This window comes from Carlito syrichta, unplaced genomic scaffold (assembly GCF_000164805.1).
Source record: "Carlito syrichta isolate Samal-C Ts95f unplaced genomic scaffold, Tarsius_syrichta-2.0.1 Scaffold304458, whole genome shotgun sequence".
Classification (NCBI taxonomy): Eukaryota; Metazoa; Chordata; class Mammalia; order Primates; family Tarsiidae; genus Carlito; species Carlito syrichta.
The window spans coordinates 121,352-132,784 of record NW_007248554.1 but is presented as its reverse complement, the minus strand read 5'-3'; the positions used below and the strand labels follow the sequence as shown (position 1 = coordinate 132,784).

Sequence of the window (11,433 nt, the reverse complement as noted above, 5' to 3'; positions counted from 1 at the left end):
CCCAGGTGGGTCTCGAACCCACAGGCTCAGGCAATCCACTCACCTCAGCCTCCCAAAGGCGCGGGATTACAGCCTGAGCCACCGAGCCTGGCTCCAAGACATTTTTTAACAGGGAATAAAAACAACTGTGGAACAATATTCTGGGGACAGGGACCCAAAAAAAAAAAAAACCGGAATTTTTTTTTTTGGAAAGCCAACTCCTTGTAGTACCTATAGGCTTCTCCTGCTAGGTAAGTGCTCTAGAAACCTATCTGCGTTAGTGTACCAGCTAGCATTGTTGTGAGAGGCTGCATTTGTCTTCAGTACATTTTTTTTTGGAGATTCTTTCAATGTGTTTGCCCATTTCATGATGGGTGATTTACAAGCGCACCTGCCCACAACACACTGACCAAAAAGGCATGATCCCTGTGTTCCACCCTCCCTATTCATCTGATCTCACCCTAGCAACTTTTCTTGTTTCCCTGGATTAAAAAGTCCTTTAAAGGAAATGTTTTGCCGTTGTGGAAGAGGTGAAACAAAAAGTGGCAGAAGCACTAAAAGACATCAAAATTGACAAGTTCAAAAACTGTTTTGAGCGGTGGACAAAGTATCTTGATAGGTGTATTGCATCAAACAGAGAGTATTTTGATGGTGACTGAAGTTTAAACATGTAAGAACAAAAACACAATTTCTTATAAATAAAATCTGGGGTTTTTTGGGTCCCCAGTGTGTGATGTGATATATAGGTTTAAAAAACCACTACACAGGCCAGGCGTGGTGGCTCATGCCTATAATCCCAACATTTTGGGAGGCCGAGGTGAGAGGACTGCCTGAGCCCATAGGTTTGAGATCAGCCTGGGCAACTAGGCTAGACCTCATCTCTACAATAAATCGAAAAATTTGCCGGGCGTGGTAGCCTGTGGTTCCAGCTACTTGGAAGGCTGAGGTGGAAGGATAGCCTGAGCCCTGCAGGTCATTACTGGGGTGGCTGTGAGCAGCGTGCCACTGCACTCCAGCGTGGGCGACAAAGTGAGACTCTGACTCAAAAAAACCCCAAACCATTATACATATAAACAAAACCTCTATATTTTCTACATGTATATCTTATATATACACAAGCGTATATATACATACGTGTGTGAGAGTATGTGTACATATACAAAAAGGAACTGGGTACATGCCAAAGTAGAAGCAGTGATTACTTCCAAAAGGAGCCTGAGGCAAGGAAGGAGTCCACCTAAAGTCAAAGAGGGTTTCTTTGTCTTTCCCTCATCCAAGAATATTACTGTCCTTTTCCGGCGGCTGAATGCACAATTTATTGGCCATTGTGATGTGTATTCACAATTTGAATGACAGGTTCATCTTTGCAACTAAAAATCATCACCATTTCATGGCCCAAGATGGAATGAAATTTTTTTCTTTTTTTGAGTTGGAGTCTCACTCTGTCCCCCAGACTGGAGTGCAGTGGCCGCTCCTGGCCACCGCAGCCTCGACCTGCTGGGCTCCTGCAATCCTTCCGCCTCAGCCTTCTGAGTAGCTGGAACTACAGGCATGCGCTACCACGCCCGGCTCATTTTGATTTATTGTAGAGATGAGGTCTGCCAAGTTGCCCAGGCGGGTCTCGAACCTGCGGGCTCAGGCAATCCACTCACCTCAGCCTCCCAAAGGCGCGGGATTACAGGCTGAGCCACCAAGCCCGGCTGATGGAATGAAATTTAATGAACATATATTTAATTTTTAAGTTGCAGTAGTAGAACTTTCTGGAGGTACTGAATCTAGAGTAACTGAAATTGAGAGAACACAAAAACATTAGGCAATAAGCTGTGGAAATGCTGAATCTTCGAGTTAAAGTTCATGGGGTTCTATTTCTGATTGACTTTTAGTCTCAAAAATCATTCATTCTTGGTTAGCAAGAGTTTTTGTTAGCTTGTTCAACAGTTTGTCATTTGGTAAGTGGAAATAACGGTTGCCTTCAGATGTGTTTAGATAGGCAATTCTTGATGATTCTGAAAAAAAAGTGGATAAACTTTTAACCTTCTCTTCCTAGACATTAAAGTATGTGTCCTTTGTGGATGAGTCCCACATTAGGATGGTAGACCAACAACTACTTGGGAAAAGTCTGCAAGATGTTAAGGGCCAGGAAGTTCCAGTAAGTTAAAACATTTCAACTTCTTTTTTTTAAACAAAATTTACTATTAAATATTATCACATCTCAGAATTTTGTACAAAGCATAACTCATGAATTTTATCAAAGGAAACATACATAGGTTATCACCATTCAGATTGAAAACTTGGGCTGGGCATGGTGGCGCACACTCCCCCATCTCTACAAAAAAAACCTGAAAAAGTAGCCAGGTGCGATAGTGACTGCCTGCTGTGTCAGTTACTCAGGAAGCTGAGGCGGGAAGATTATTTGAGCCCAGGAGCTCAAGTCTGTAATGAGCTATGATTGCATCACTGCACTCCAGCCTGGGTGACAGAGTGAGATCTCATCTCTAAAAATTTTTTGAAAACCTGAATATTACCAGCAGAAGTCCCTTTTATGTTGCTTCCTATCACAACCCTCCCTTAAAAGCAGTCATTAGCCTGTATCCCAAAATTAATTTTGCTTTTCCTAGAATTTCATAAAAATGGAATCATATAGTATGTACTCAGTCTGTTAAGTACCTGGCTTCTTTCACTCAACATTTGTTTTGTGAGAGTCAGGATGTTGCATGCTAGTTCATTCTCACTGTGTGTAATTCCGTTGTATAAACATCCAATCTATTAATCTATTCTACTGGTGATGGAGCGGTTTTCAGTTTGGGGCTAATGCCAATAACGCTGCTGTGGTAAACACACGACACTCCACTGGGCAATTACCTAAGAGCGGAACTGCCAAGTAGTAAGGCAGCATATGTTCAGTTTCAATGGATACTAACAAACAAGTGCTGCAGGTGGTTGTTTGATTTCTCGTTCTCCCTGGCAGTTCTGGTTCCTGTGCCTCTAACTGCATTAGTTCTCTAGGGCCGCTGTAATGAATGACCACAAATCGGGTGGCTTAAAGCAACAGAAATGTATTCCACCACAGTTCTGGAGGCTAGGAATCTGAAGGTGTTGGCGCGTCCCCCTCTCTCCGAAGGCTTGAGGGAAAGGTCCTTCTTGGCTCTTCCCAGCATCTGATGTTTATGGCATTGGCTAGAGCCTCCATTACAATACTGAACAAAAGTGGTACTAGCAGCCATCTTTGTCTCATTCTCTCTCTCAGGGAGAAAGCGTTTTTATATTTATTTCACCATTCATTATAGTATTTGCGGTAAGTTTTTAGGAATGCTCTATCCGGTAAGAACATTCCCTTTTGTTCCTAGTTTGTTAAGAATCTTTACCATAAGCTGGGCGTGATGGCTCCTGCCTGTAATCCCAGCACTTTGGAAAGATGAGGCAGGAAGATTGCCTGGGCAACAAAGCATTGCCTGAGCCCAGCAGTGGTCTTGAGCATGCCACTGCACTCTAGTCTGGGCGACAGAGTGATAAAAAGCAGTGTGCCTGTACAGGGCACTTACCATGAATGGAGTCTGTAGTGCTCTGGGTGAGTGGGTGTGAAGGCCTAGGATGTCACTGTATACTACTATAGATCTGACAAACGTTGCACACATTTTTTTTTTTATTTTTCTTTTTTCAATAATAAATTAACCTTACCTTACTGTAACTTTTTTACTTCGTAAACATTTCCTTTTATTTTTTTTGAATTGGAGTCTCTGTCACCCTGGCTGGAGTGCAGTGGCTTGCTCATGGCCACCGCTGCCTCAACCTGCTGGGCTCAGGCGATCCTTCCGCCTCAGCCTTATAAATAACTGGAACTCAGGTGTGTGCCACTGTGCCTGGTTAATTTTCTGATTTGTCATAGAGACGAGGTCTTGCCAAGATGACCAGGCTGGTTTCAAACCCCTGGGCTCAGGCAATCCTCTCACCTCCACCTCCCAAAGTGCTGGGATTACAGGCATGAGCTACCGCACCTGGAAACATTTTCATTTTTTTAAACTTTTTGATTCTTCTGTAATAACACTTAGCTTAAAGCACAAACATATTATACAGTGGCACAAATATATTTTCTTTTTTTCTCCTTTATTTTATGTTAAAGGTGTGGGCTACAAGTCAGGATTGGGTGCATAAGTGGTCTATGTACGATGAAGCTTGGGCCCCCCCACTGGTCCTCACTTCGCCAGGTACCCTTAGTGGTGTTATGTGTCCCCCAATCCCTCCCTCCCTTGGCAGTGTCCCAAGTATATTTTCTTTTTTTTTTTTTGAGTTGGAGTCTCACTCTGTCACCAAGACTGGAGTGCAGTAGCACGCTCACCGCCACCCTAGCGTCCACCTGCTGGGCTCCAGCGATCCTTCCACCTCAGCCTTCCAAGTAGCTGGAACTACAGGCATGGGTTACCAATCCCGGCTAATTTTTTATTTATTGTAGAGGTGTGATCTCGCCAAGTTGCCCGGGTAGGTCTCAAACCCACGGGCTCAGGCAATCCACCCACCTCGGCCTCCCAAAGTGGTGGGATTACAGGCTGAGCCACTAAGCCCATCCTATTTTCTTTATATCCTTATTCTATAAACTTTTTTCTATTTTTAAATTTTTTTGTTGTCTTTTTACTTTTCAAATCTTTTGTTAAAAACGGAGACATAAACACACATTACCCTAGACATACACTGGGTCAGGTTCATCAATATCACCGTCTGCCACCTCGACATGCCTAACCCACTGGAAGATCTTCAGGGATAATGGGATAATGACATGATAATGACATACAGAGTTGTCATCTCCTATGATAACAATGCCTTCTTTTGGAATATCTCCTGAAGGACCTGCCTGAGTCTGTATTACAGTTAACTGGTTTTTTTTTTGGGGGGGGGGTCTTTTTTGGAATTGGGTATCACTGTGTCACCCAGGCTGAGTGCAGTAGCATAATCATGGCTCATGCAGCCTTAACCTGGGTTCGGGTGGTCTTCCACCTCAGCCTCCTGAGTAGCTGGGCCTATAGGCACACACCACCATGCCGGGCTAATTTTTTTTTTTTAGAAACGAAGTCTCACTATATTGCCCAGGCTGGTCTTGAATCTCAGGCTTCTGTCTTGGTTTCCCAAAGTGTTGGGATTACAGGTGTGAGCCACCACACTGACATACAGTTAACTTTTTAAAAAAAGGGCTGGGTGTGGCGGCTTATGCCTATAATGCCAGCACTTTGGGAGGCTGGGGTGAGAGGATTGCCTGAGCCTACGGGTTTGAGACCAACCTGGGCAACTTGGTGAGGCCTTATCTCTACAACAAATCACAAAATTAGCCAGGCATGGTAGTGCGCACCTGTAGTTCCATCTCCTTGGAAGTCCGAGGAGGAAGGATTGCCGGAGCCCAGCAGATTGAGGCTGAAGTGCCACTGCACTCCAGCCTGGGCGACAGAGTGAGACTCTAACTCAAAAAACAAACAAACAAATAAATCCAGCACAGTGGCTCAATCCTGTAATCCCAGCACTTTGGGAGGCCGAGGTGAGAGGATTGCCTGAGCCCGCTGGATTGAGACCAGCCTGGGCAACTTGGCGAGACTTCATCTCTCCAATAAATCAAAAAACTAGCCAGACATGGTGGTTCCAGCTGCTTGGAAGGCTGAGGTGGAAGGATTGCCTGAACCCTGCAGATAAAGGCTGTGGTGGCCAGGAGTGTGCCACTGCCCTCCAGCCTGGGAGATAGGGGATGATTCTGACTCAAGAAAAAAAAATGTCTAAGCAATTCTCTCTAAAGAAACAATGAATATGCAGTACAGTAAATACATTAAGCAGTAACATAATCGTTTATTATTATTATCAAGTGTTATATACCGTACGTAATTGTATGTGTCAGATATTTATACAACTGACAGCACAATAGGCCTGTTTATGCCAGCATCACCACAAACACATGAGTAATTCATTGCACTATGACATTATAATGCCTTTGATGTGACTTAGCAATAGGAATTTTTCAGCTCCATCACTTTTTTGTGTCAGAGTTCCACTGTGTGGCCCAGGCTGGCGTGCAGTGGCATGCTTACAGCTCACTGCAGCCTCAACTTTCTGAGCTCAGGCAATCCTTCCACCTCAGCCTAAAGGCACGCACCACCACATTCAACTAATTTTTTGTAGAGTTGAGGTCTCATTAGGTTGCCTAGGCTGATCTTGAATTCCTGGACTCAAGCAATCTTCTTGCCTTGGCCTCCCAAAATGTTGGGATTATATACGTGAGCCCATTGCACCCAGCCTCCATTGTAATCTTATAGTACCACCATCATATATGCAGTCTATCATTACTAAAACATCATTATGCAGGGCATGACTGTATTTAATTTGTGTGCCTGCACATGTATGTATAAAATTGTGTATGTAATACATACCAAGTTTACAATTTTAGCCATTTTTAAATGTACAATCCATTGACACTTAGTACATTCACAATGCTTTGCAACCATTACGACTAACCGTTTCCAAAACTTTTCATCATCCCAAAAGAAAGCCCCATATCTATTAAAGCAGCCAGTCCCCATCACTGACTTTCTACCCCCTGGCCCCTGGTAACCACAAATCTACTTTTTTCTGTCTCTAAGGATTTCACAATTCTGAACATTTCCTATAAATGGAATCACATGTATGTGATGTTTTGTACCTGGACTTTTTCAATCAGCATCAAATTTTCAAGCTTCATCCAGATTGTAGCATATGTCAGTACTTCCTTTTAACAGCCAAATAATATTCCATTGTATATGGATATAACATTTTGTTTACTCATTCATCTATTGATGGATACTTGGGTAGTTTCCTTTTGGCTGTGGTGGCTAGTGTTGCTATGAACATTCATGTACAAGAACTAATTCATTTTAATATCCTTGACTCAGACCTTCTTTGTCTCGTGAATAAAGATATATGTCACAAAAAATAAGCACGGCAATGATGGTAACCAATGGAGTTGCCAGCAGATGGGGCCTGGCGGGAGAAAGTGAAGCTAAGTTAACCAGTATGTACTGTCCATTGTGTGCTGGACATTGTCCTGGGCATCTGGGATACACAAAGCACACTGGGTCCCTGCTTCCGCATGAAAGAAGAATAATCATCAAGTTCACATATAAATTAATCAGATCATTCCCAGTAATGGTAAGTCCTATAAAGGATGTAGAATATCCTAGTGATACAAGAGTCAGTCACCTAGGAGGAAAGCCACTAGACAGGGTAGTCAGGACAAGAAGTGATATCTGCACAGAGGCCTGGCTTTTATGAATTGCACTTTCCAAATGGAGACAAGGATGCACATCTAATGAGGCTCATCCAAGGCTTAAATGAGGCAATGCTTACAAACACAAACACAGACCTGGTCTATATATTAAATAAATGATGGCTGCTAGGATTCACGTAATAGTAAATTTAACTTTTCAACTGGGAACAGTGGTGCACGCCTGTAATCCCAGCACTTTGGGAGGCCAAGGCGAGAGGCTTGCCTGAGTCCAGGGGCTCGAGACCAGCCTGGGCAACTTGGTGAGTCCTCGTCTCTACGATAAATTTTAAAACTAAACAAATAAACAAAACTTTTCAAGTTAATAATACCATTAAAGAATAGTCTAGAGTACTGGGAGTTGTCATTGCTGATGGGTTTGGAAACTTGGCTTTTTCAGAGACCCCCAGTGGACTTCACAGACTTGTCCAAACTGCCCCTGTCTCTCCACGATCCACCCTCCCTTCCTGGACAAGCAGAGGAAATGCAGCCGCTTAATGAAGAAACGACTCCTAGATCCAGGGACAGCCCAGGCTGGTGCCAGTGTGGAAGCTGCCTTCCATCCCAGCTCCCTGAGAGCCACAGATGCCTGGAGGAGCTGTGCTGCCGGAAGAAGCCAGGGGCCTGCATCACCACCTCCGAGCCGTTCAGGAAGCTCGTTCTGTCCAGACGCGCCCTGCAGTTCCTCCTGCTCTACCAGGAGCCCTTGCTGGCACTGGATGCGGATTCCACCAACAGCCAGCTGCGGCACTGTGCCTATAGGTGCTACACCACTTGGCGCTTTGGCTCCCAGGACATGGCTGACTTCGCTATCCTGCCTAGCTGCTGCCGCTGGAAGATCCGGAGAGAGTTTCCCAAGAGCGAAGGGCACTACAGTGGCTTCAAGAGTCCTTACTGAGAGCATGGGGCTGCGGCAGTCATATTAACATTAACACTTGAACTTGACCTGGAAAGATCTGTGGCTAAATTTCAGCCAAAGGGAAATGTGTTTTCATCTCCTATTGCTCCATATGTCTGAGAGCAGAGTGCCCTGGTTAAACAAACCAACCAACCCAAATCCCTCTGCACAGACTGAGGACGAAGAGATTCAGATATAAATCTAAGTCTCTGTTCTGTCCCTAGGAAGTTGTATGACCCTAGGCCTTTGCCTCTGTGCCCCTGCCTCCTTGTTATCCTCTATCTCAGAGATTGTATGAGGACAGGTTGACACAGTGCACATGAATGGTCTTGTTCATTGTAAAAAGCTGCATGAATGCAAAAAGCATCTCATTATGAGGTCAGACTAGGATAATGTCCAACTGAGAACAAGCCCTTTGGGTACTGGTTGGAGAATGTAGAGGATTGAAAGTGGCTACAAGGTCGGGCTTGGTTGCTCACCTATAATCCTAGCACTTTGGGAGGCCGAGGCGAGTGGATTGCCTGAACCCATGGGTTCAAGACCAGCCTGGGCAACTTGGCAAGACCTTGTCTCTACAACAAATCAAAAAAAAGATTAGCCAGGCGTGGCAGTGCATGCTGGTAGTTCTGGTTACTTGGAAGGCTGAGATGGAAGGATGGCCGCCCAGCAGGTCAATGCTGGGGTGGCTATGGGTGTGCCACTGCACTCCAGCCTAGGCAATGGAGTGAGACTCCAACTCAAAAAAAAAAAAAGTGACTACAAATTCTTTGACATTTGTCCCTCAAGACCTGAGGGTTTTGTCCCCTCCCCTTGAGTATGGGCAGCTCTGATTGCTTTATCCAATAGTGGAGGTGATGCTGTGTCAGTTTCAGGATCTAGGTCTTAAGAGGCTGACAGTGTCCACTTCCTTCTTCTTGGAACTCTTGCTGTCGGTGAAGCCAGCCCCCATGTAAAAGTCTGCCTATCCTGAGACCGCCCTGCTGTGAGGAAGCCCAAGCAACCACATGGAGGGGAGAATGCTCAACCAGCCCCAGTTTTCAAGCCATCTAAACCCCATCACCTAATATGGGAGACAAGATGCCTGTGGGTGACCCTGAACCCTACTAACACATGACTGAAACTCCATGGGACACTCCAAGTGAGAAGTGCCCTGTCAATCCAGAAAACCAAACTACTATCTTAAGTCACTAAGTATTGAGGTTGCTTGTTTCATAGTAACCATAACTGGGACAGAGAGCAAAACTGATGAATGGGGACATAGGCTCAGCCCACACCTTCCCTGGTTCTAAGGTCTTTAGGGGGCCCAGATCAACCTTGGAGTGCCTCAGGAACTTGGGTTTTTTGTTTGCTTGTTTATTTTTTGAGTTGGAGTCTCACTCTGTCGCCCAGCCTTCCAAGTAACCGGAACTACAGGCGCGTGCTTCCACACCCGGCTAATTTTTGATTTATTGTAGGGATGAGATCTCACCAAGTTGCCTGGGCAGGTCTTGAACCCGCGGGCTCAGACAATCCACTTGCCTCGGCCTCCCAAAGTGCTGAGACTACAGGCTGAGTCACCGAGCCCAGCCAGGAGCTTGGGTTTCTTCTGGACAGAAGAAGGGCTAAATCTGGTAAACTACCGGACCAGCCCCAGAATCCATCAAACCTAACTACTGAGCTACTGATACATTCCAATCCTTAACACAAGTCTATGACTGGAAGTGACTACCACTGTTAGAAACTAGAAAAAACCAACTAGGTGCAGTGGCTTGTGCCTGTAGTTCCAGCTACTCAGGAGTCTGAAGTAGCAGGATCATTTGAGCCCAGAAGTTCAAGACCTGCCTGGGCAACATAGCAAGACCTTGTCTCTTAAAAAGAAATAATTTTTTTTTTAATTAGCTGGGCAAGGCTGGGTTTGGTGGCTTGCTTCTCCAGAGGTTGAGGCAGGAGGATCACTTGAACCCAGGAATTCACAACTGTGATGAGCCATCATCAAGTTATTGCCCTCTAGCCTGGGTGACAGAACAAGACCCTGTCTCTTTAAAAAAAGAAAAAGCTAAAGCCAAGTGTGGTGGCTCAGGCCTGTGATCCCAGCACTTTGGGAGGGTGAGGCAAGACGATTGCCTGAGTCCTGGGGTTTGAGACCAGCCTGGACAATTTGACAAGACCTCATCTCTACAATAAATCAAAAAATTAGCTGGGTGTGGTGGCATATGCCTGCAGTTCCAGCTACTTGGAAGGCTGAGGCAGAAGGACCACCTGAGCCCAGCAGGTCGAAGCTGCGGTGGCCATGAGCATGCTGCTGCACTCCAGCCTGGGCGACAGAGTGAGACTTCGACTCAAAAAAAAAGCTGCCTTTATGCCTTTGACATGCTGTACTCTGCAGCCTGTTAGAATTGATGCAGTCTGGATGTTACTTTAAAAGCAACCCACGAGCCGGACTCGGTGGCTCAGCCTGTAATCCCAGCGCTTTGGGAGGCCGAGGAGAGAGGACAGCCTAGGTCCAGGGATTCGAGACCAACCTGGGCAACTTGGCAAGACCTCATCTCTACAATAAATCAAAATATTAGCCGGACATGGTAGCACATGCCTATAGTTCCAGCTAGTTGGAAGGCTGAGGCAGAAGGACCACCTGAGCCCAGCAGGTCGAGGCTGTGATGGCCATAAGCATGCCACTGCACTCCAGCCTGGGTGACAGAGTGGGACTCCGACTCATAATAAATAAATAAATAAATATGAAAGCAACCCACACCCAAACCTTAACATTTCTATACATCAACCACTAAGAATACGAAAATGAGCCAGGCACAGTAATCCCAACACTTTGGGAGGTGGAGGCAAGAAGATTGCCTGAGTCCAGGAGTTTGAGACCAAGTGGAGCAACATGGTAAGACTTTGTCTCTACAACAAATCAAAAAATTAGCAGGATGTGGTGATGAAACACACCTGTGGTTCCAGCTACTTGGAAGACTGAGGTGGAAGGATCGCCTGAGCCCAGCTGGTCGAGGCTGCGGTGGCCATGAGCATGCTACTGCACTCCAGACTGGGTGACAGACTGAGATTCCAACTAAAAAAAAAAATATATGAAAATGAATAGTCATACGGTTTAGGATCCTGCTTCCTTCTCACGGTTTTGTCACTAGAGTTGGCTATTCATCTATTTCTAAACAATAACTCTCATAAAGAATAAATAGTTTAAGCCGGGCTCGGTGGCTCAGCCTGTAATCCCGCGCCTTTGGGAGGCTGAGGTGAGTGGATTGCCTGAGCCCGCGGGTTCGAGACCCACCTGGGCAGCGAAACCTCCTCT

General features: G+C 45.5%; 1 protein-coding gene across 2 annotated transcripts in view; it reads left to right on the top strand.

Moving 5' to 3' along the window:
- The window catches only part of P2RX7 (purinergic receptor P2X 7), a 57,260-nt gene extending 49,113 nt beyond the window's left edge, over positions 1-8,147 (top strand). For both annotated transcript variants that reach the window (XM_008059966.2, XM_008059967.2), the window contains 2 exons: positions 2,027-2,128; positions 7,650-8,147. In XM_008059966.2, the coding sequence (XP_008058157.1) occupies positions 2,027-2,128; positions 7,650-8,147 (600 nt within the window). The remainder of the gene's footprint in view (positions 1-2,026; positions 2,129-7,649) is intronic.
- Positions 8,148-11,433: the final 3,286 nt, after the last annotated feature.